This window comes from Malania oleifera, chromosome 5 (assembly GCF_029873635.1).
Source record: "Malania oleifera isolate guangnan ecotype guangnan chromosome 5, ASM2987363v1, whole genome shotgun sequence".
In the NCBI taxonomy this organism is placed as follows: Eukaryota; Viridiplantae; Streptophyta; class Magnoliopsida; order Santalales; family Ximeniaceae; genus Malania; species Malania oleifera.
In genome coordinates, this window is record NC_080421.1 from 4,870,851 (window position 1) to 4,897,250 (window position 26,400).

Here is a 26,400-nt window from a genome sequence, read left to right on the forward strand (position 1 = left end):
ATAAAGTTAAAGTAAAAGGCTTTTTTTTTTTGGGTGATCTTTTGAATGTAACGTTACTTTTCTCATTTGAATGCCTTTGATTAAACTAATGGAGAAATTTATCTTTTGGACAGAATTCTTCACAATGGTTATGTAGCCCCCTCAAAATTAATTCATTAAATATTTCCATAATAAACATAAAAATGGCATCATCACACTATATCTCTGATACCCCAAATGTGACAACTCAACCCTAAAAGGGGGTCTCGGGTACAATCTATCCATAACGTAATTAAAAATGTATACAGTAGAAGCAAAAAGACCATTTATTTTATACATACTAGAGTACTACCTCAACCATCACATCTACCATACTCAAAATTCATATTACAATCCTAAAAGTCCAAAACATCTAATATAGACAGACTAGTGTCCCACCGCACTCACCCTCAGTGAGATTGTTTAAGTCCCGCTCTGAAGCTCCTAAACTTGATTTCTTGTAGGCCCTGAAAAGTTTATATATTTATTGTGGTGAGACACTTTTTAGTAAGACGGAATAGATTATTATCAGTGTATGACTAATATGAATTTTAGTGAAGTCAACACATTCTTTAATTACTTTATCTGACAAATATGATATTTGTACAATATAACTCACACTTATACAGTTGGAAATACACATTTCCTTCATAATATAAATCGATTCAGTAAATAACATCATAAATTCACATATATGTATAGAAAAAACCCACTTTCAAACAAATCACATCATTATGTAATAACCCCACATAATCAGGTTGTGTGGTCCAAAGACTGGACTTAACCATAATTGGCCTACCACCAGGCCAAGTCAATAAATCTTGTATGTTAGTCTAATTTGCCTACCCAACCTGGTCCGAACTCTAAGGGGTACAACAACTTTTCGCGGCCAAATCAACTTCCCATAACCAACACTTCACAGTACAATGTGGCTGCACTAACTCATTCACTAGTAACGGTACTGTGCTCTCATTGCATCTTGTCCGCAGAGTTCTTAAACCATACAATACAATTTAAGTAATAAAAACAGTATCATAATCTCATTTTCTCAACATACATTTCACATCAGTATTTCCAACCGTTCACAACACGGTATACAACCGTCATTTCACATCCCGGTATAAAATTGTCATTTCACATTTCAGTATAAAATCGTCATTTCTTACATTTCGGTATAAAACTGTCATTTCTCATATCCCAGTATAAAACCGTCATTTTCAATATTTCCATGAGTCAGTATAAATCACATTTTCACTGTATAATATTATAACAATACTCAGATTCAATTATGCAATAACATATGAATTGATCTTCTGCCACATGTTTTGAATATTAATTCGTAGTACGATAAATTGCCGAGGAAAATATATTTTTGTTGAAAATTAGGTCTGATCATCTTCGTAATTTTATTCAACTCAAAATACACATTTTTCAAAAAAACGGGAGATGATTACGCTGCTCATTTGGTTTTCCTCAAATATATATATATATATATATATATATATATATATATATAATAGCCAAAAACCATCGTTTCCATATGCTTGAATAATTCAAAAAATCACACACACACACACACACACACACACACACACACACACATATATATATATAGTATTTATGGATCCATATTCTCAATTTAATCAGTTCAATTATATATATATATATATATATATATATATGTAGTATTTATGGATCCATATTCTCAATTTAATTGGTTCAATTTTGAAAATAATCTTACATAATCTATTTCCCTTACTTGTTCCTAAAAATATGCCTACCACGCTCCCTGAAACAAATCTTAGGTTCCTTAATACAACGAGGAGAAGGTTGCCGGCAAGCTGAGAAAAAAAAGAGGGCCGGTCAGAGCCCTGGGAGGCTGTAGGAGAGAGAGACGACCGGGGGAGTGAAACCCTAGCAGAGAGAGAAATGAATTTAAAACAACTTAAGTTCTATTTATAGATTTTTTGCCTGAGACGAAATCGTCAATGATTTTCCTAAACTTTCTGAAACTGTCGACGATTTTCTTGAGTTCTACAAAATCGTCGACAATTTGGTATTGTACCAAACTAGGTTCTTACAGGTTAGATGAAAATATTGAAGTTCATTATGAAATGTGAGTAGATACAGTGATGAACCCACAAGGGACAAGTGTCCTTATAAAATTTTTAAAATTGAAATAAGTTTTTAACAAATTAAGAGTTTGTCCCTATCTATTTGAAATACTATTTTGCCTCCCACTTAAAAATTGCAAGCATGAAGGACTATAATTTTAAGCAAAATAAATAGATATAACAAATTAATTGTGATATCGTGCTAGGTAATGACTCCATAACTTTGTTACTAATACTAGTATTTGACCCTAATTGAGTTTGAGGGCGACGCCTTGGGCTTTGTTAGATGGTTTGAAGGTGTCTCGGAGAAAAGAAAATGGTTGAGTCATTCTTGAATTTTTTTTTTTTTTTTCATATTGATAGAAGGCCTACATTGAACCAAAACTATACAAAAGAGGGTAATTCATCTCATGTTTCATACTTTTTTGCACACATTCTAAGATTTGAATCCATTATATTCAACATGAAAAATCTCAAATTTTAGCTATTGAGATATCTCCAATAAAACAAAGTTATTCTTAAATTTAGTTTAACTTTAGTAATATGGTGCATTCACAATGCTCGAGACAAGATTCTCTTATATTTTGTGTTGGTTAGGAAACGTCAAGAGTGTATTAAAAAATATTGAGTTATTGCATGTTATTCAACACATGCAATTCAAGCCTTCTTCACTCAACAACTTGAGACTTGATTAAAAGACAACATGTCTCTTTCTTTGAATATTTGTTGGGCAATATGGAAGATGAGGGATGCCATGGTTATTGATGATATTTTGTCCTTAACACACTTCCAAAATTTTAAAGTCCAAGGAATTGTGAAAAGGACTACAATATTGCTTTTGGTCTTGCAGTGATTATAATATTAGAAGTATTTAAGTTACAATAGCCCAATACACCCCCCTTTCAAAATTGTTGATGCGCAGCGATTTTAATCTTCCGATCAACAAAATAAATAGCACAAAGAACATTCACTGAAAAAATGTAGACGAGAGATTTTACGTGGTTCGGCAATATTGCCTACATCCACGGAGTGTGCACCTAGAGAAAAATCCACTATGAAACGATGATAGTACAAGATCTGATCAGACTCTCCCTGATCCCAGATCCCCTATACACCCCTTCACCTGTCAAACCAGTGAAGGAAAAATCTTCATAGAGAGAAAGCCCCCTCTAGCTCTCCTTGCACAAAATGACAAGCAGTATACTCTTTTTCCCATGGCTTACAAACATACATATGACACCACACAATAGTTGGATTTAGAGACGATCCAACGGCTGAGATAAAAGCCATAATAAATAAATAAATAAAACATATTTTTTTAACAATCTCCACATTGGCTTTTAATCACAGTCAAGCACAACATTCCATCCCCACGCTTTGGGATGCTTTGTCAACAATCAACAAGAGACTACATTAACTAAGTCCAAATAACGCTTGAACTTAGCTAATGTAACAAGCTTTGTGAGCATATCTGCAGCATTTCCATCTGTGTGGATCTTCAATAACTGGAACTTACCACTTTCAACCCAACCTTTAACTGCATGGTAACACACGTCAATATGCTTCGTGCGAGAGTGGTAGACCCGATTCCTTGCCAAGTGGATTGCACTCTAACTATCACAAAATACGTGTAATCTATCCTGCATAACACCAAGTTTCTGAATCAATCTAGTTAACCACAAAGCCTCCTTACTTGCCTCTGCCAAAGTTATGTATTCAACTTTTGTAGTAGACAAAGTTATAGTAGGTTGCAACATAGCCTTCCAACTAATGGAACCACCAGCCATGGTAAAAATGAAGCCAGAAGTAGACCTCCTCTTATCCAAATCACCTGCATAATCAGAATCCACATAACCCTGAACATTACAATCATCAGTACTTTCAAACAAGATACCATAATCAAAAGTGCCACGCACATATCTGAAAATCCATTTCATCGCATTCTAATGCATTCTACCTGAATTAGCCATATATTTGCTTATCAAACTAACTTCATATGACAAGTCTAGTCTACTACATACATCAGACTCCCTACTGCACTGGCATAAGGCACACTAGCCATATCCAACTTATCCTTATCAATAGAAGGACACAATTTAACAGACAACTAAAAATGAGCAGCTAGAGGTGTACTTATCGATTTAGCCTTATCCATATTAAACCTTTCCAACATCTTCTCAATATACTTACCCTGTGACAGCCACAACTTTTTTTGTTGTCTGTCCCTCTTGATTTCTATGCCAAGAATCTTTTTAGCTGCACCAAGATCCTTTAACTCAAACTCATCCTATAACTTGGCTTTCAACATATTCAACTCATCAGTACTGTTAGAGGCTATCAACATGTCATCCTTATATAGCATAAGGATCACATATACACCACTATTAAGCAATCGGAAGTAAACACAACTGTCATAACTGCTTCTAACATACCCAATCCTTAACATATAAAAATCAAACCTCTTATACCATTGCCTAGGGGATTGCTTTAAACCATAAAGAGACTTATTCAACTTATATACTAGGTGTTCTTTACCTTAAGCTGTTCCACAAACCCCTCCAGTTGCTCCATAAATATATCTTCCTCTAATTTACCATGAAGGAAAGTTGTCTTTACATCCATCTGTTGTGACGCCCCGATTTTCATACAATTTTTTTAAATAAATCAATAATAAATAATTTACACGTCATCGACAACATCCATAAATTGGCCACGTCAACCACCATATTACCATTCATATGACCCAACCCGTATTGGGTACTGGGTTAAAAATTATTTCATTATATAACCTAACAGCGGAAGACAGTATACACATATCAATCAGAATACAATACTAAGAGTCGATATAAATCTGTATACATTACCATAACAGACTCAAAAACAACTCAACTCTAGGGGAATTACACCTCCCCTAGTCCAAAAACTCACCCTATGTATCAGGGTCCCAGCTTCCTATGATCACGGAGCTCTAGCACCTGGCCTATCTCTGTTTCCTGAAAAATTTAGACAACTTGGGTGAGACACATCTCAGTAAGAAGGAATAAATTATTTACAATATGTGGCCATATGAGTTCAGTTATAACATGCTTTACTTTTCAAAACAACATTTCATCTGAGAAAATACACTGATAAATATGTTCTCATAATCATATAGATATACAATACAAGCTTTTATAAGTTTTAAAATCATTTCTCAAAATCAATCATTCCAACACATTTTTACCTGTGAAATTCCTAAGAATATGGAAGATTACCCGCCCATATAGATATCTTCCCTCTGCCCTAACATGTTATGCAGCTAGGAATGACCACATCTGATACCTATCAGGGCACTCACCTTACTCAGTAAGCCCTCAGGTGGAGAGTTTTACTTCGCTTCCATTGTTTATGTTATTCAACACACACTCTTTCATATCTCATAATCATTTCACATTCAAACTCATTACATGTTTATGTATACATAAATTCACATTTATGTACTTTATATAATACAATAGATCACATAATTTCATACTGAGCATACCTTCCCAACGGCATCAGTAGGAACTTCACCACACAATTTTCATACTGAGCATACCTCCCTAACGACATCAGTAGGAATTTCACGCACACAATTTCCATACTGAGCATACCTCCCCAACGACATCAGTAGGAATTTCACACACACAATCTCCGTACTGAGCATGCCTCCCCAACGACATTAGTAGGAATTTCACACACACAATCTCCATACTGAGCATACCTCCCCAAAGACAGTAGTAGGAATTTCACACACACAATCTCCAAACTAAGCATACCTCCCCAACGACATCAATAGGAATTTCACACACAATTTTCATACTGAGCATACCTCCTCAACGACATCAGTAGGAATTTTACACACACACAATCTTCATACTAAGCATACCTCCCCAACGGCATCAGTAGGAAAGGAATACCACCTACTTGTAATTATTATGCGATATTGGTATATCATCAATCATATATCCGTATATCTCAATTCAGTTCAATATAAATATTCTCTTCATTTTATGTACACGTTTCATCATCTCATAATAATAAATATCATATTTCGCGTATTTCAACATTTCTCAAAATACTCATATCAATAATTCACAAAATCTCATTTTTCATGCAAATCATTTCTACTCACATATAAATACTACATTCCATTATTTTCCACTAATCATAACGGTAATTCTCATATCCATTATTTTCTCAGAAATTACTTATCTTTATATTTCACTTTTTTCAATATAAGTCATATACCACACATTTTTCATTTAATATTCACAATTTAATATTACTCACATGCCACACAATTTGTCTAATATTTATATCATAATCATTTTCAGGCAAAATACCATATGCTTATTTTTACATATTAATTTAAACAGTAATTCTAAAAATGCTGCTATAATTTATTCCCCTTACCTGACTTACTGAGAGTCTCGTTAGAACCTAAATCGTACCCTTGGGGCTCGAAATTCAACTCTTGCAATTTGCATTTTCCCCAGATTAATTAATTCATTTCCCCAAAATACCACCCATCTAGCCTTCCTTATGGCCCATGTACTCCAAATTAACATTTAAACAAATATTTGACACCTTCACTTAATTTTTTGAATTTTACATGCGGGTCCCAAAATTACACTCGCCGAGCTCACTCGGATCCTAAATTCTGAAAATTCTACTTCAACTCCAGATGCTCAATATTTTAGCATTTCTAAATTAATACTAATTAATTAAAAATAAGCCCCTTAATAACCCTCGTACCCCAAATTTGGGGTTATGCCCACGACGACTCCACGAGAATTTCGTTCCGCTAGACTTATAGAGAATCATCCATAGATTCTCGTGGTGGTGTTCATTCGTCAATCAGACTTATAATTTGCAAGAAATTAAATAAAAATGAGAAATTGGCTTACCCTAGGAGATATGTATACGCCACTTCTACCACCGATCTGCTCCGGTAGAAATGACGGCAACGAAAAACGGAGTCCAGCGATATCTTCTGATTTCCGATTAGACGAGTATTTGTCGAGAAAAATGAGGAGAGAGGGAGGGAGAATGAGAGGTGAGAGAGAGAGTTCAGGGGGGGGGTTCTCTCCTGCGCAGGTGAAGAAGAAATCCTAAAGCTTCTTTGAAGCTTTAGGATAATAATAATAATAATAATAATAATAATAATATTTAATTAATATTAATAATATATTTTTTATTAATAAACATAAAAATAAATTTTAATTATTATTATTTTTTCTCTTTCTTTTTTTAATAAATTCCATTAATTAATTAATTATTTTATTTTTTATTTTTATTTTTGGAATCACTCCACTAATCTTGTATAACCTTTTTTGGGGTTATCGCATCTGTTCCAGATCTAAATCATGCATGGCAACCAATGCTAACAAGGATATAATAGAAGCATGCTTAACAATAGGAGAAAATATTTCATTATAATCTATACCTTCTTCTTGTTTGTATCCTTTTGCTACTAACCTGACCTTATATTTTATCCCTTCTGATTCTGAAAGTAGGTTCTTTCTTTCTGAAAACCTACTTACAACCAATCAAAAATTTCTATCATTGGGCTTCTGAACCAACACCCAAGTGTTATTCTTATGAAGAGACTCTATCTCCTCAACCATGGTTCCAAGCCAACTATCTCGTTCAGAACTTTGAACTGCTTCTAGAAAATCAGAAGGATCTCCACTACTAGTAATCAAAGCAAATGCAACTAAGTCCTCAAACCCATACCTGACCAAAGGCTTAACATTCCTCCTTTCTCTGCCGGTGGTTAGCCCTATAGGCTCATGTCTATCACTTGACTGAGGAATTTCCTGAGGAACTGTAGTCTGTCTCGCTGTATCCTGTGCAACAGAATAAAAAATAGTAGTCTGAGTATTACTCATACCTGAATTCTGAATACTGTCAATCTCCACCTGAATAGGTACTCCTATTGAATCAGACTCCACCTTCTTATCAGCATTCTCCTTCAACATAGCTTCCTCATCAAAGACCACATCCCTGCTAATGACCACCTTCCATGCTATAGGGTCCCACAACAGGTGTCACTTCACTCCTTCTTGGAAACAAAGAAATACACACGGTTTGGACTTAGAGTCCAACTTTGATTTTTTCTGTTCTTGCACATGCACATACGATGGAAAACCAAATATTCTCAACACAGAGTAATCTACTGGCTTACCTGTCCATACCTATTCAGGAATCTTTGCGTCAATAGCAGTAGAAGAAGACCTATTTACTAGGTAGCATATCATACTTACTGCTTCTGCTCATAATGACTTAGGCAGATTAGCCTGAATCCTCATACATCTTGCCCTCTCTAGCTAGTAATGTTTTGTTCATCTTTTCAGTCACCCCATTCTGTCATGGCCCATGTGAAACTGTATAGTGCCTAGTGATCCCCTCTTCTTTATAGAAGTCAATTAACTGGATGTTTTTGTACTCCAGTCCATTGTTAGATCTCAAAAACTTCACATGTTTCCGTGTTTGTTTCTCTACCTGAGTTTTCTATTCCTTGAACTTACTGAATACCTCACTCGTGTGCTCCATAAAACACACCCAAACTTTCCTGGAAAAGTCATCAACAAATGAGACAAAATAAATAACACCACTGTAAGACTATACCTGTAATAACCCGTAAAAAATAAATAAATAAAAAATTTATTTATTAATTAAAATTATTAATCAATTAATTAGTCTAATATTATTAAATTAATGTGTTAAATAAACAAATAAAAAAATAGAAAAAAATTAAATTAAATTAAAATTATTTATTAGTATTTAATTAGTTAAACATTATTGAATTAATTTAATAAAAAAATAAAATAGTAAAAAAAAATTAATTAGAATATATATATATATGTATATAAGATTAATATAATATAAGTTTATATATATATATATGTAAGATTATTATAATATAAGATATATAAGTTAAAGTATAATATATATATATATATATATATATATATATATATATATATATACAAAACTTAACCTGTAAGAATTGTAAAGCAAAAAAAAAAAAAAAAGGATAAGGAAGCCAAGGCTTCCACAAAAATTACAGAGAGAGAGAGAGAGTTTCTGCGCTCTCTCTCGTCATCCACTCCTCCGTCTTCTCTCTCTCTCTTTTCACTTATTTCTCGATGAATATTTGACTCATCGGGAAATGAAAGGTGTTGTTGGATTCCTAACTCTACCATTGATATTTATACTAGAGCGGATTTGTTGTGAGAGTGACGTAGACACCATTCTTGGGATAAGGCAATTTTCCCACAATTTCTTGTTAAATTTGCTGTTAAATCGACAATCAGGCACCACCATGGGGTCCTAGTCGTGATCGTCGTCATTTTGGCGTAAGTAATTTTTCAATTGGGATTTTCTAGGCCTCACTACAAAGCGAGAGTGAGATTTGTGAAATTTGGCAATTTGACTATATTTAAGGGTATAATTATTTATTTGGTATTTAAGAGTCTAAGAAGTATTAAAATAATATTTTATTTAAGATTAATTTAATGGAATTAGGATTTTTGATTTAGGGTCTGGGTGAGCGCCACAGGTATTTTTCGGGGTCCCTGTTGGCATAGTTCAAGAAACCAGGTAAAGGGAAAAATATATTTTAAACCAGAATTTTTATGAATTCAATGGAAAATGAATTGTGTTATATATATGTGTATATGTTTCGGTATGAGTTTAAAATGCTAACCATTTAAATTATATATTTTTTGAGTTTAGGGCTATTTGTTAGATATGTACATGCGAAAATGAACTGATGAAAGTGGAAATATTTTCAAGGTAATTATGTAAGGAATGAAAGGTATTTTCGATATATAAACGTTAAATGTTGGTTAGCTTATTTTACAGGCAATGTATGAATTTTATTGCTAAACTGTGTGACATGAGCTTCTGTGCAAATATATGTTAAATATATGAAATGTAGGTTAAGTAAGTAATGCATTGTGAATAAAACATGATATGAAATGAACTATGTTGCTTGTGTGTGTTAATGCAACCATGTAAACAACTGAAAAATGTTGGGTGAAATAGCTAAAAGATGTCGGGTAAAACAGTTGAAAGATGTTGGATAATGTGTAATTGCTGAAAAATGCTAGGTAAAACAACTGAAAGATGTTTGGTAAATGTATGACAGCTAAAAAATGTTAGGTAAAACAGCTGAAAGATGTTGGGTAAAATAGCTAAAAGATGTTGGGTATGAAATGAAATGAAATGAAAAGGGAAATGAATGGAATGAAAATGAAATATGAACAATGTAAAATGGGAAAGAGTCACTTAAAGTGAAATGAAATGCAATGTTTAAGTTATGAACATGAACGGATGTGTATGATTGAATAATGACAGAAAAGAATAATGTATTATGATATTAGAAGTATTTATGTATGTAGAACATGTTACGTTTGGGTGGGGCGCACTCTTCGCCCGAGAGCTTTCCTGAATAAGGCGAGTGCACTAGTAGTTTCAGATGTGGCAGTAGCTGCATAACGTATTAGGGCAGAGGGAACCTACTTGTATGGGCGAGTAGATTTCCCTATCCTTAGGATCTTTGCCGGTAAGCTATTGTTGAACTGTGCAAGTACGAGATCAATTTATTACTTGAGGGCTTATTGAGTAAGGTGAGTGCTCTGGTATGCTTAAGTTGTGACCTTTGGGTTGCCTAGGTATCATAGCAGAGGGGTGCTACTTGTATGGGCGGGTAATAACCCCTATCCTCGAGTAATCTCGTGGGTTAAATCTTTTGCATGTGTGTGATTAGGATCAGAGAATGATTTCAAAAATTGTGTTAATGATTTTTAAATATTAAATATTTTGTTGTTATATAAACTCATGTTGACCACATATTGTTTTAATATATGGTTTCTTCCCTTACTGAGATATGTCTCACCTGAATATGAATTTATTTTTTTTAGAATTTCCTCGAGATCGAGCTTTGAGAGCTCGAGATTTTTATAGCGTTACTAGGAAATAGAAAAATAAAAGGGTATATTTCTATGTTAATTTTGGGATGTAAATATTAATGTTTTATGTCTTTAGGTTTTAAGGCTGTTGAGTAAGGAATGATTGTGAAAATACTGAAATATTTTGGGAGTTATGTAGATTTATGGAAATGCAGGTGATGGATGAATAGTAAAGATGTTATATAGGGGTAGTAAACTCTGGTATTATTGATTATGATTATTATGTAATATGGAAATTATGTTTATGTTTTTCGCTGCGAATATCATAGATTGTGGATTATTAGGGATTTTATTAGGTATAACGTGCCGGACCTAGGTATAAGGGTTTGGGGCATTACAGTACCTGTACTGGACCCCATACATTTGAATGAATGTACTCCAGCACCTCCTTGCTCGTATGCTTTCTTGTTTTGAAACTCACCCTGCATTGTTTACCAAACAAACAGTATTTACAGAATTTAAGCTTACAACAAGAATTACCTCCCAATAAGTTCCTCCTGTGCAACTCCTGCAAACCATGCTCACTCATGTGACCCAGCCTCATATGCCACCTAGTAGTATCATTTGTATTTGTATCTGAAGAGGTACTAGCTGCAGTTCCACCTGTCACTGTGCTACCCACTAGAGTGTACAAATTGTTCCTCAGATGACCCTTCATTACTACCAATGAACCTCTAGCTACTTTCAGCACACCATTCCTAGCTGAAAAAGAGAAACCACTACTATCCAAAGAGCCCAAGGAAATCATATTTTTTTTTTTCCAGATCTAGAACATTTCTCACATCCCTGATGGATCTAATCACACCATCAAACATCCTGATTCTGACTGTTCCAATACCAAGAATACCACTTGAAGCATCATTACCCATCAACACCGTTACTCCAGAGATTGGTTCATAGATGTCAAACCAGTCCTTGTATGGACACATATGATATGAGCACGCCGAATCCAAAGTCCAGGTATCGGCTAAGTAATTGGAACCTGTAGTAACAGCCAAAAGATCCCCATAAAAAACTAATGAATTGCTCTCCACTACAGTAGCTTGCTGAGTCTTCTTCCCATTCTTTTCCTCTAAATCTCTTTTCCTCCTTAGACAGTCCTTCTTCATATACCTTCTTTCCCACTATAAAAACAACCATTCCTCCAGTTCCCATTCTTACCTCTGGACTTGGATCGACATTTCCCTCGACTCCAATTATCCTTGCTAGAACTCCTGCCCCGCTGTTGGCTAGACTCACCCTCAGCCACCAACCCTTCTCCATGTCCTAGATAATCCAGTTTGTGAAAATTCTCACTCTCCAGAATGGCAGTAGTCACCTCATCAACTATTAGAGTCTCCTTACCTAGCAGTAGTGTGGTTTTCAAAGTATCAAGTGAATTGGTAAGCGAATACAACAGAATCAATGCTTTATCTTCCTCCTCAATTTTTACCTCAATACTCAGCAATTGCGTGATTATCTTATTGAAATAATTGAGGTGGTCTCTGACTTCTGTGCCCTTACTCATCCTCAACTGATACAATTGTTTCTTCAAATACAGTCTATTAACTAAGGACTTGGACATATAAATATTCTCCAATTTTTTCCAAAGCTCACCTAGCAATGTTTCATTCAACACAGCGTATTTAATTTCTAGAGCTAAACTTAAGTGAATAGTACTTATCGCTTTCATTTCTAGCTCCTCCCACTAATCATCTGACATGGTCTCTAGCTTCTTGTTTTTCCTATTCAATACTTTAATCAGTCCCTGTTGGACCAACACATCCTTCACAGTGCTCTCCACAAACTGAAATTATTTTTTCCATTAAAGGGTTCCACATCGAACTTGGTCGTCGAAGTACTTGCCATTTAAATTTCTTTTTTTCTTTCTCCTTTTTTTTCCTCTCCTCTGACGTTAGCACCTGTCAAGATAACGTCAGCATGACGTCAACACTCCATGGGGAGGATCCGAGCCTCGACCTAACCTGTTCCACTCAACCCGAATCCTTGATCCACTGCACGTGCGACCCTCACGTGTTCTAGCTGACCCTAATGCTGACCCGTGCCTTGACCCGGTGGGTTCCTCTTGAATCCAACCCACAACCCAGTCTCTTGACTTGCGTGTCAACCCGTTGCGTTACGTACCCGACCCGATTATGAATTCGGGTCTGTCACCCAATCTTGGCATTGTTCATCATGTTCTTCATTCGCGAATTTTTTTTCCTTTTCGATTTTTTTTTTCACACCTTCAATTGAAAAATGATCCTCCTTCAATTGAAAAAATTTCAAAATAATTTTCCAGCAACTGATCTAAATCCGCATACCTCAATTTGATTTTTCAATTGAAAAATTATGGAATAATTTTTCAGCACCTGATTTGAATCCGCGTACCTCAATCTGATCTGAACGAATCGCTCTGATCTTGAGCACTCCCGCGGGAAAAACTATCCAAAAAATTTCTTTCAATCTAATCTGATCTATCAAATCTGCACCCAATCGAAATCGTGCTCTGATACCACTTATTGATGCGTAACGATTTTAATCTTCCGATCAACAAAATAAATAGCACAAAGAACATTCACAGAAAAAATATAGATGAGATATTTTACGTGGTTTGGCAAGATTGTCTACGTCCACGAAGCGTGCACCTGGAGAAAAATCCATCATGAAACGATGACAGTATAAGATCTGATCAGACTCTCCCCGATCCTAGATCCCCTGTACACCCTTTCACCTATCAAACCAGTGAAGGAAAAATCTTCCTAGAGAGAAAGCCCCCTCTAGCTCTCCTTGCACAAAATAACAAGCAATACACCCTTTTTCCCATGACTTATAAACATATATATGATACTACACAACCGTTGGATTTAGAGACGATCCAACGGCTGTGATAAAAGTCACAATAAATAAATAAACAAAAAGTGTTTTTTTAACAAAAATGATTGGATGAAGGTTAATGTTCAGAGCGGTTGAAGACACAACTTGGGAAGTGTTTGGATAAGAGGCTTATTTGTGATAATTTTGACAAATGGGAGATTAATTTTTTAAGATCAATGGGAGTGACCTTCTAATAAGATAGTGAATTAATTGTCATAAAATATGGTATTTGGTTGACTTGGAAATAGAGATTTCGTCAAGTTGTTAAAGAGTGATTCTTTTGTAATAATATAACATTTTTATGATTATGTTTTCCAACGTCATTCTCTATGAAAAAAATTATAACATATATTAGATATCTCAAGGTTTAAACCTACACTTTAGGTTTGAAGCATCAACAGTGTCTCACCATGGTGATAATGACTCTTTTAATAGGTGTAAGATAAATTTGTTGACTTTAATTTTTAGGGTGTTTTTATTTTTTATTTTTTGGTTGCTTGTAAAACATTAGAGAAAGGGAAGTTGACTGTGTGAATAATTGATTTTCAGACTTTGCATTTCGTCATAATATTACAACTCATCATCTTCTTCTTCTTCTTCTTCTTCTTGAGAGTCATATTAAAGCCGTGAGCTTTGTCTTCCTTAGACTATTTGTGTATATTTTTTATAATTTCATACTTTTTTGTGCACTTCATCTAATCCTCCATTAACCAAAAAAAAAAAAACCATAACCATATAGTTAAAAATAATTAAATAACATTAATTAAGTACATTAAATAAATATCATAAATTCAATAATGATAATTATTAAATGAGTTTGGGGGTTGATTTTTTTTTTAAATTTTTGGAGTTTAACAAACCTAAGATCATTATTTATACTTCATTTTTCACTTTTTTTTTTTAAAAAAATTATATGCTCTTTCGATTTATCAATTTTTCATCCCTTTTTAGGATGATATCCTTCTTTCTAAAAGTTAAAATTAGATTAACTATACTTTAATAACCTTTTAAAAAGAATCTTTTAAAAGCCGAAGTTCAATTTTTTTTTGAATATATATCTCAACATTTTACAAAAACTTATTTAAACACTTAGGGTGAGTTTATTTATTTATTTTTTTTTGTTCAAATTTTTCCTTTTTAAAAAATAAAAGTTAGATATGACATATTTGGTAATTAGTTTTTTTTTTTTAGTTTTTAGTTTTTAAAAGCTAACTCGTAACTTTTTTTAGAAAATTTTAAAAGTTACACATTTGAAACTTTTAAAAACTAAAAGCTAACTTTTTCTTCAAAAAAATATTTTATTTCATTATTGTCCCTATTTTTTTTTAAACATTACAAAATTATCAAATTATTAATTAAACTTTTAAAAAGTACATATTTATATTAATCGTTTTACATATTTTTAATGATTTTACAACTTTTTTACCAAAGGCTCAAAGTCAACTTTCTCTTTCTAATAACTCTTTTTATAGGTGATCAAATATTTTTTTAACAACATTAGTAAATTATTTTTCATTAGTTCATTTTATTCAATTTGCCATTTTAAATATTTTGACAATTACACGTTTTTTTTTTGTTGCCCTAAATTCTCAAACACAACATTTTTCATTTTAAAAACACTTTTATACACATCATCAAATCATTTTTATAATAAAAAATCAAAATAAAAAGACACGTACGTAATGCTTAATTTTTCTTTTATTTTGTCCTCCTTTTTCTTAATATATATACATACTTAACCCCCGCTTGCCTTTCCAAGTAACTCACAATTAGGATTTTGTCACGTGACGATTGCACGTGCCCAACGGGTAAAAGAGAATGGCCAAGTAGGTGAGACCTACCACACGATCAAGGAAAAAGATTGTCATCACGGAAAACAACGGCCCAGATTCGTCCGTGGATCTATAGACGTGACCCACGAGATCGCACTGCCAACAGGTAATCCTTCCTCACCCTTCACGTCACGATGATTGGCGTTTTCCACGATGGTATCGAAGAGGCCGTTCGGCACCGTCCGATCTCCGCCCCGGCCCCATCACGCTCGTCCATTAACTCTTATCCCGTAGTTCATCTACTGGTTCTAATGCTGGTTAGATATGAAGGGAAAATCCTCGCTCTAGTTCTACTGCCAAGATCAAAGCCATCTCCCGTTTGTTCCTCTCCGTCTCTCTCTCTGACTTTCTGTTACCCTCTTTCTCTCTCGCATCCACACAACCAGGTATCGTGTACTATTATTGATTATTGTTTCATTTATTTTCATTTGCTGCCCATTTCTGCAAAAACCCTAGCAAGGAAATGTAGAGAAAACCTTTGGAAGATCCTTTTTTTTTTGCTCGAAAAGGGATTTTTTATGCAAATGATTTTTACCCAATACGGGATAGAACGATCCGTTGTTATTTGTGTGCGTTTAAATTGGTAGTCGTTTCTAATTTGGGGGGTTTTTGTTTTTGTTTGTTTTATTTTTTTGTGTTGTAATTGCATGTGATTATATTTTACTATTTCTGATGATTGCGATGATTGTTATTTGATGATTAATTTGTTGTATTTGGGGTTTTGGGGTTGTTGGGTATGGGTGATTGTAGGGTTTTTGAAGCAGCATTTGGAGATTTGTAATGGAAAATGGGGTGGGGGTTGTTGATGAGAATCATGTGGTGGAGATGAGTGCTGCGGGGAATGGGGCTTTTGATGAGAGAGTGGAGAAAAAGCTTGTGGGTGCGTCCCACGAATCAAAGGATTCTGGGGGGGATGATGTTTTTGAGGAGGCTGTGGGTACGCTGGAGCAGTTAAGAACCATTGCCCAGAGTGTTTTTCTTGATGAAGATGCGAAGGTTGGGATGAGTCCTGATTTGGGGTCTGTGGAGGTGGAAGCGGAGGCGTTTGAGGAGGCAGTTGGGGCTCCGGGAGTGTTTGGAAATGGAGAAGTGGGAACGGAAGTACCTGATACATGTGTTGATGGAGAGATGGAGGTTTTGAAGGATGGGGAAGAGGTGGCTGCAGAGTCTGGTGTGGTTGTTGAGAAGTCTGAAAATGGGGATTCAGAAAATTTAAATTTAGAGGGAAGATTGGTTCATGAAAAATCAGAAAATGGGGATGCTGGTAAAGTCAAGGAGGAGTTTGATTCTCTTTGTTTAGATAAGTCTGATGGAGAGATTCTGCTTCAAGATGGTTTAGGTGAAGAATTGAAGGACAACTTGGCTAAATCAAGTACTGAACATCACGATGCTAAGATAGTTGACCTGGAAAATTCTGTGGATAGGCATCAAGATGATAGAGGTGAGGACACAGGTGACAATTTGAATGCCCTGGATACAGAATTTCGATGCGAAGGGGTTGGGGAGGTGAAGGATGCTTCAGACATCCCTGATTCAGGGCTTGGAAAAGAGCGTGGGGAGGTGAAAGATGCTTCAGCCATCTCTGATTTTGGGCTTGGGGGTGTTAAGGTCGAAGAGGTGAAGGATGCTTCAGCTAATTTGGTTATTGAACGTGAAGAGAACAGGAGCAGGGAACAGAAGGATATATCAGGCATCATTCATTCAGGGCATCCTGATAATGGTGGTATTGTGGATGAAACTTCGAATAGCTTGCATGCTTCTGCCGAGGAAGGGAAAGTGACTTCAGAAATAGAGAGTGCCTCTTCTGTTGAACATTCAAATGTTGAGAAGAATGAGAAGATTCAGTGTGGCGTATCTGATTTGGGAGCCCAGGATGTCAAGGGTCCTCAACCTCAGCATGCTTCTGAAAATGTTAAAGCTTGCAACAGCAGTTCTGTTGTTGAGGAGCCTAAAAGTGATGCAGGAAAGGATGGGGAGAAAAAGCAAAATGCTGAAGGGAACAGGGAACCAGAAATCAAGCCTACTGCAGGTAATGCTTCTTTATTAGGAAAATCTGCAAATCCTTCTCTTCTTCCTGCTCATCCAGCTGGTCTTGGGCGTGGTGCTCCACTCTTGGAACCTGCACCCCGAGCAGTTCAGCAGCCTCGGGCAAATGGATCCGTTTCTCAGGTACAAGCTCAGCTAGTTGAAGATCCCACAAATGGGGAGGCTGAAGAAACTGATGAGACCCGTGAAAAACTCCAGATGATACGAGTGAAGTTTCTACGGCTTGCTCATAGGCTTGGGCAGACTCCCCATAATGTTGTTGTAGCTCAGGTCCTGTACAGATTAGGATTAGCTGAACAGTTGCGAGGTAGAACCGGTGGTCGTGCTGGAGCTTTTAGCTTTGACCGTGCAAGTGCCATGGCAGAGCACCTGGAGGCTGCTGGGCAGGAGCCTCTTGATTTCTCTTGCACTATTATGGTTCTTGGAAAAACTGGGGTTGGTAAAAGTGCGACTATCAATTCAATATTTGATGAAATTAAGTTTGGGACGGATGCTTTTCAATTGGGAACAAAGAAGGTTCAGGATGTGGTGGGAACTGTACAGGGGATTAAGGTACGGGTTATTGACACTCCAGGGCTTTTACCATCCTCATCAGACCGAAGACAGAATGAGAAGATCCTTCACTCTGTTAAGCAGTTTATCAAGAAATCTCCTCCAGATATTGTTTTGTATCTTGATAGGTTGGACATGCCGAGCAGGGAATTTGGTGACATGCCACTGTTGCGTACAATAACTGAAATATTTGGACCTTCAATATGGTTTAATGCCATTGTAGTTCTGACTCATGCTGCATCAGCTCCGCCCGAGGGACCGAATGGTACTGCTCCTAGTTATGATATGTTTGTTACTCAAAGGTCTCATATCGTCCAGCAAGCAATTCGTCAGGCAGCTGGGGATATGCGCCTCATGAATCCTGTTTCTTTGGTGGAGAACCATCTGGCATGCAGAACAAACAGGGCTGGTCAGAGGGTTCTGCCAAATGGTCAGGTTTGGAAGCCTCATTTGTTATTGCTCTCATTTGCATCAAAGATTTTGGCTGAAGCTAATACACTTCTAAAGTTGCAAGATAGTCCACCAGGAAGGCCTTTCGCTGCCAGGGCCAGAGCCCCACCTTTACCTTTCCTTCTGTCATCTCTTCTTCAGTCAAGACCACAGTTGAAACTGCCAGAAGAGCAGTTTGGTGATGAGGACACTCTAGATGAAGATTTGGATGAATCTTCAGATTCAGAGGATGAATCAGAATATGATGAATTGCCACCGTTTAAGCTTTTGACAAAGACCCAGCTGGAAAAGCTCACTAAAGCTCAGAAGAAAGCATATTATGATGAGCTAGAATACAGGGAAAAACTTTTTATGAAGAAACAGCTGAAGGAAGAGAAAAGGCGGAGGAAGATGATTAAGAGAATGGCAGATCAAGCTAAGGATTTGCCAGGTGAATATACTGAGAATGTGGAAGAAGAAAGTGGTGGCGCAGCATCTGTGCCTGTTCCCATGGCAGATTTGCCCTTACCTTCTTCTTTTGATTCTGATAATCCCACTCACCGGTATCGCTATCTTGATTCCTCCAACCAGTGGCTTGTGAGACCTGTTCTAGAAACCCATGGTTGGGATCACGATGTTGGCTATGAAGGCATAAATGTAGAAAGATTGTTTGTGGTTCAGAATAAAATGCCGTTATCTTTTTCTGGTCAGGTTACAAAGGATAAGAAGGATGCCAATCTTCAAATGGAAGTAGCCAGTTCAATAAAGCATGGGGAAGGGAAAGCGACTTTGTTGGGTTTTGATATGCAGAGTGTTGGAAAGGACATGGCTTATACTTTACGAAGTGAGACCAGGTTTAGTAATTATAGACGAAATAAGGCAACAGCTGGTCTTTCAGTTACGCTATTGGGTGATGCCTTATCAGCTGGAGTGAAACTTGAGGACAAGGTGGTGGTCAATAAATCATTCCAGTTAGTGGTGACTGGTGGTGCCATGGCTGGTCGTGGGGATGTTGCCTATGGTGGTAGTTTGGAGGCTACTTTGAGGGATAAAGATTATCCTTTAGGTCGTTCACTATCAACTCTTGGGCTCTCTATTATGGATTGGCATGGAGATCTTGCCATTGGATGCAATATACAGTCCCAGATCCCTATTGGACGGTCTACGAACATGATTGCTCGTGCCAATTTGAATAACAGAGGGGCAGGACAGGTCAGCATCCGCCTGAACAGCTCAGAGCAGCTGCAAATAGCTTTAATTGGCCTCATTCCTCTTTTCAGAAAGCTTCTTGGTCTTCAACAACAAATTCCGTATGGACAATGATGAAAAATTGGTTGTATGAGCTGCAGCAGTTGTGCTATCATGGGGAAAACTCTTTAAGTGACCATCCCTTGATGGTCACAGGAAAAACTGAGTGAAACCAAACGGCTGCTTTCTTCCTTTTCACATTGTAGTTTTCCGCTTAGATTTTCAAATTTTCTGATTTTGTTCCTGGTAAGGTTAATTTTGGACACAGTAGTGCTGTTTTTTTCAGTTATACCTTTGTCTTTTTTTGCCCTGTTATATTCATATTGGTGTGGAAATTGCTCTATACTTGCATAGAAGTACTAATCTGTGCCTTTTTGCTCAAGTATGTTCTCAAATATATTTACTGTCACTTGATCATATTTTTTTAAGCTGCAGTGTTTTTATCATTTAGTAAATGGCTTTGGGCCATTAAATTTTTTTTTCCCTATTCGTGAAGAGTCTTTGATTTCATCTGGGCTTATACCGTCCCCTTCTATTGATTTCTTGTTTTGTTTTTCATATTCGATGGGTGAAGATAAACCACCACCGCATACATCTGCCCCCGGGGGGGGGGGGGGGGGTTGGTGATTGGCTGGTTTTAAGCTGTGTTGTGGTGGTGATTGGATGGTTTTAAGCGTCTTTCTTGTCAATTGCCAAGACCAATGCATCCAATATGCATATTTTCTGAATGTTAATCAGAGAGTTGGTCATTCAAAGCCTAAGGATTGGTGGTGAAGGGTGAGATGGTCTTCAATGAGCCAGTGATGGCTATTTTTTGTTTAGTGGAAAAAGCATGTGAAGGAATATGTTCAGAAATTTGCATGTTTTTTCTGTCCTGGGCTATTGGCATGTTATTCATCATTCATCTGGAAAGAAGTGAAAATGCAAATGTTGGATCCAAAATCTTTAGGATGAGTTGGTCTTGGGGACTAGTATTTTTGGATACCTCTGACCATCCAGATGGTTGGATGTAGTAAAAAGGCTCCAACTTGAGTGCTGGTAGATCTGCTGCACTTGAGGGAAGATTTAATCCATTGGTGGCACATTTTATGAACCATAGTTGCTGGCCTTGTGCCCAGAACCAAGCCTCTCCTTTTGGTACATATCTTTTGAGCATAGCAAGCATTTATTGGATTGTTTTCTGAAATGTGGCTTTGGTTCTTTGGTGGATCTTAGAGATAATTACCATGACCTATTTTGTATTGAGTGGATATTTATACCTCTCATTGAAAGGTAAAAGATTAAGTTCAATCTTTTTGATTGTCTTGGGCTTAAGATTACTTCTGCAGATACTCAAGTTTTTCTGTGTCTCCCCCTCAAAAGCAGTTGCCTGTGGATTGCAAGGTTTGATTTCTTGTGAATAAAGACTAAAAAGTAGCTGAAATCTGAGAACAGTCTCTAGAAACTCAAATTATTTATTTCATTTTAGTTCTAATATAAAATCCAAGGCCATGAATATAACAACCTCAGAATTTGGATCTGTATGGCCTTGTTTTAGTTGTTGGTTTTTAGTTTGTGCATATATATTTGGTGTGTATCTTATGCCTCAATAGTTTTTTTGTGTGGGGGTGGGGGGATGCAGTGTGCACAATGTTATCCTTGAGACTACCTTCTTCATGAGGGTTGAGCCCTTGCATTCCATATTGGGACAGGTTCAAGAGCCATATGACCAGAGCTATGGTTCAGTATGGCCATGTTATTATATAGCTTACCATTTCCTATTGGTCACCTTTTTCATTCGACGCCAAACTTGCCACTGGATCATTTATTCATTAATGTTGAGAAGTGATGCCCAGCCATGGAAACAGCAGCCTGTGATATTTCTCTTCTACTTTATTTTGGTGGCAAGCTATGCTTGTATTATTATCATTATGAATTTATGATGATTAATTACTTCACCAGTTTATAATATGGAAGCAGCATATACAATGTTATTATGTTATTAGTTTGAGTAAGGAAAAGCTCTCGAGATATACGACTAAGATTACAGATATCATGTTTTGTGGAAGATCCCATTTTTTGCTCGTCAAAAACTTGCTTTGTTTCGAGGTCTGGGTAATTGGGTATAAGAGAACTTCTTGGTGGCATGTCTTTCATTTTCAAGACCAGTTTGCCAGCAGCTTCTGCTAACAGATTATTGCAGGGTATGCATGTGATCTGTGGACCTCCAAACAAAAGCAAACATTTCCTATATAAAAGCAGGCATGATGCGTTTTTGGGGGAGGCCAATCCTTGAAAGCATGATTTTTTCGGTTATTGAAACTCAGAATGCTCCTTCCTTGGCAGTGCGTTGGCAGTCTCATCTTCCTTGTCCTATTCCCCCTGGTCCCTGTTGGCTGCCAGCTATTTGGATCTTTACATTTGAATGTTTATTCCCACTTGGGGTCATGTGGATTGTGGTTGTGTCTTCCCTATTTCTGATAATTTCTTTCAGACTTAGAAACACCATCCCACCAGTAGTACCTATAGCGTTTTAGTATAGGGTGGGTAGGGCTTTGAAATATTCGGTGAAAATCAAATTCACCAACCAAAGTTTGGTTGAATTGGTTGGATTAAGATTTTAATTCTGGTTGCTTTAGTTTGATTTTTTAATAGTTTTGATGTTCGGTGATTGGTTTGGTTGACTTGGTTGGATTACAATTTTAATTTTGGTTGCTTTGGTTTGATTTTTTTAGAAATTTTGATGTTCGATAATTGGTTTGGTTTAAGAGATTTTTTTCTCTGGGGTTCATTGAATTACTCGACCAAACATTTATGTAAATTAGAAATGCATCATTATTTTGGTTAATTGAAATGATATATATATATATATATATATATATGTATTCTTCTGTGAATTCAATTAATTCATATAAATGCACTTGATGAAGAGCTTCTCTCTCTCTCTCTCTCTCTCGTGGGTCAAAAGGGTAAAAGAATGAATGTAGGGTGGAGTCCTCTCCATCTCAAATAATTTATGGATTTTGTTTTTAGGGTAATGGGATTAGGAAGGACAGCTCACCCTAAACAACAATAGCCACTCCACTTAATGCCAACCCACACATTAATATAATTAATACACTGCAAATTATTTAATGGGACTGTTAAATCAATACTTATTTCTGCATTGGATGATTCTCTTTTTATATCCATTGAGAAAGTAGGAATATGTACGACAAAACACAAAATAAAAATTATGTAATTTAAGTTCTTGAAAAATTTATATTATACTGAAAATCATGTTCTAAGATGAAATTCTAATAAGCATTATTAAATTGTTATTTTTAGTTTTAAATATGAGAATTCCTTAAAGTTTCAATTTTAGTTTTTACCTAACTTAGGCAAGTTTGAATATGAAATTTTAGTAATTTGGTAGTTGTAATTTGTTGATGTAAATTTCAACGGACGTCTCATTTTCCTTCAAATTCCTTCAAATAATAAAAATAAAATGACGATTGAGTAAAGACTATAGTACGTTATGGGGCATTTGAGAATCTACCCATCAGTGCAATAGCTTAGCTTTTATAGCGATTCATTACTTTTTTAAGTATTAGTTAACTCTTGCTCTTTTTATTCTATTAGAATTTCTTTGTCTCACCATTAGAACTTGGAAGAATTAAATGTAATTTAGTTAAAATTTATAAATTTGTTGTCTGATTTACGTTTTTTGTAAAGAGACTTCTAATTTCTGATTGGAAATATAAGAATTAGAGGCCATGATGAAAAAATTATTAGGATTTGTGTGGATCAAGAATTTGATTTGGAAAAGAAAGGAAATAAAAGAAAAAATAATAAAGAACTTTTTTAATAACAATTTCTCTCTATATCAATCAAATATATTAAAAATAAAAATTTATTCTAATATAATTGAGAATAAGAAAAATTAAATGTTAATGTTAAGTGAAATAAAATTTTAAGGTTGCTTACTATGGACTCATTGTGGTTTGTCTCTTTTCCAAACCTAGTATGTGCTGGAGCTTTGTACACCGGACTGTTCTTTAATTTATTTTATATAAATATATAAATATATATATATTTATTCGCTTTCTTTAATAATCAAAGACAAAAGAGATTAATTAATTTTTTTTTATATATATGTTTTATTTTCTCGTACCTTAAAAAAGTGTTTCTTTGTCACAATTGCTCAATGAGAAATATGAAGCAATAGGCAATAGGACATCAGCTATTCCAAAAGCATCATTTGTGCTGTTGCGCGTGCCATTTCTCATGCTGTATTGCTGCAATTAATGGAAACCCTAGCCATGAGTGAGGAGCCCTAGGCCCACCTATGCAAGTGTGGGCCAGGCATACCCCTAGGCCCAAAAGGTTCGGATGGTGGGCTTTGCAAGGCCCAGGCAGCTGTGCTCCCGACCAACCTGCTTTCCCACATTATTGACTTTATATGTATACTTTACGCCACTGCACCTGTCACGCCCTAATTCGTCATATATATATATATAAAACTGACAGGCATGCATGTATTAGGTGACGGTACACCTAGCTAGCTTGCTATCTCTTGTTTTGAAATTAAAGTTGAATATTTTGCACCTGGGTCATGCATGCTATCCTTCTTAGAAGCTTTCTTCTCTCTCGAGGTACACCACATATATATATATATATATATATATATATATATATATATATATATATATTTTAAACCAATAAAGTTATTTTTATTTATGATATAATGGAAATTTCATAAAGAAATAAATTTATGGAAGTTTTGCGAAGATTTCAAATCAAAAAAATTGTTGTAATATTTTTATTTTTAAAATTTTTTATTTATTTTATTATATGTATTCATACAACATGTAATTAACATATAAGAGTAGAAAGTGGTGGATTAGGTCTGATTATCTTATTCCAGTCAAAATTCGACCAATTTAATCACATTAGGAACTGTTCATCTTTATTTAATTACTCTTTGCACCTCAGCATAATATTATCTCTTCAAAATCACCCCCACCCCCAACATTTAAAAAAATCAGCATTAGGTAAACGAAATAAAAAAATTAAGTTAAATTATTATTTAAAACCACTCACACACAAAGTCTCAATTAAATAACACAGAGATATAAATATATAGGATTTAATTATTAAAGAACACAACCAGCCATCAATCAGTAGTGTAAAACCATAACATTGTATTCCACGATGGCGTCGCCGGTGGTCAGATTCAGGTAATGCGTCTTCGCCGTGGCGAAACCGCGCGCGAACCGGAAAACGCCGGTGCCGCCGACGATGGGCATCTCGCGGAGAGGGGTCATGGCGGCGTTGCGGCCGACAACGGCGAGGGTGCTGCCGTTGTACTTGCCGTCGGTGAAGAAGAGGTTCATGGTCATGAGGAGGCCCAGTTGGTCGATTCCGGCTGAGCCGTAGAAGCCCTGGGCCCGGCCGACGAGCTTGGAAGAGGGCTCGGGGCCCACCGTGAGGGGATCGTCGAAAATGTTGATGAGGCCGAAGGAGGTGACGGACTTGTCGGTGCTGGGCGGCTGAACCACAGTCACGGCGGTGGGGTTTTTGCCGCTGAGGATGTCGTGGAAGTAGAAGTGGAGGTTGCTCGCCTTGAGCTTCGCGTGCCGGAGCTTGCTGGCCCATGCGTTTGCTTCTTTCTGTTCATAATTAATACTGCTGCTGTGGACAAAGGGCATGGCCGCCATTGCCAAAGAGAGGAGAAGCGTTAATGGAACCAGAGCTGCCTTCTCCATCTCTCTCTCTCTCTCTCTCTCTCTCTGTTTTTGGTCCTGCAGAAGGAGTAGAGAGGTTTGTATATATAGGTGGGGTTGGAGATGGATCGGTTGGTGGAGACTTTTAAATTAGGGCATGGCGTAATTAGAGCATATATATATAATGCATGTTTTTATGGTCATGTGTTTTCCACCGTCACAATTACAGCTTGAGCAGATTGACATATGAGGAAGGGCGAAATAGTTAGGTTAACAAGGCATGGATGCTTGGAGGTAGCACTTTACTATTCGTAATTTCAAAGCCGTGTTTTCAGATTAATTGTATATTTGCGCCTTTTGGGATTCAGCTGAGATCAAACATTTGATTATTGTAGAAATGTAACGAAATTTGATTTTTTTTTTTGATTTTATTTTACAATAACAACAAAACTAAGCTTAAGCATCATTAGATGGGATCGGTTATATGAATCTTTTTCCGTCAATTTATATAATCATAAATCATTTCTTTTGACAAATTCAAGAATATTAAATCCTTACTCACTATTTCTTCCCAAGTTATTTTAAATCTACCCTTACCGCTTCTATTAACCAAATGTGATTT

The 26,400-nt window shown here is 36.1% G+C and overlaps 2 protein-coding genes across 2 annotated transcripts; one reads left to right on the forward strand and one right to left on the reverse strand.

Annotated features, from left to right (window-relative positions):
• The first annotated feature begins 15,923 nt into the window (after window positions 1-15,923).
• LOC131156719 (translocase of chloroplast 120, chloroplastic-like) lies at window positions 15,924-20,476 on the forward strand. Its single transcript, XM_058110611.1, has 2 exons — window positions 15,924-16,205; window positions 16,570-20,476. Exon 2 carries the CDS (start codon window positions 16,600-16,602, stop codon window positions 20,167-20,169), a length of 3,570 nt encoding a protein of 1,189 aa, XP_057966594.1. The 5' UTR covers window positions 15,924-16,205; window positions 16,570-16,599; the 3' UTR covers window positions 20,170-20,476.
• A 4,711-nt stretch (window positions 20,477-25,187) lies between these two features.
• LOC131156720 (dirigent protein 23-like) lies at window positions 25,188-25,855 on the reverse strand. The gene has a single exon (XM_058110612.1). It carries the CDS (start codon window positions 25,818-25,820, stop codon window positions 25,233-25,235), a length of 588 nt encoding a protein of 195 aa, XP_057966595.1. The 5' UTR covers window positions 25,821-25,855; the 3' UTR covers window positions 25,188-25,232.
• Window positions 25,856-26,400: the final 545 nt, after the last annotated feature.

Coding starts and splice junctions, on each gene's coding strand:
- LOC131156720 (XM_058110612.1), bottom strand. CDS start 25,820: ATGGAGAAGGCAGCTCTGGTTCCATTAACGCTTCTCCTCTCTTTGGCA.
- LOC131156719 (XM_058110611.1), top strand. CDS start 16,600: ATGGAAAATGGGGTGGGGGTTGTTGATGAGAATCATGTGGTGGAGATG.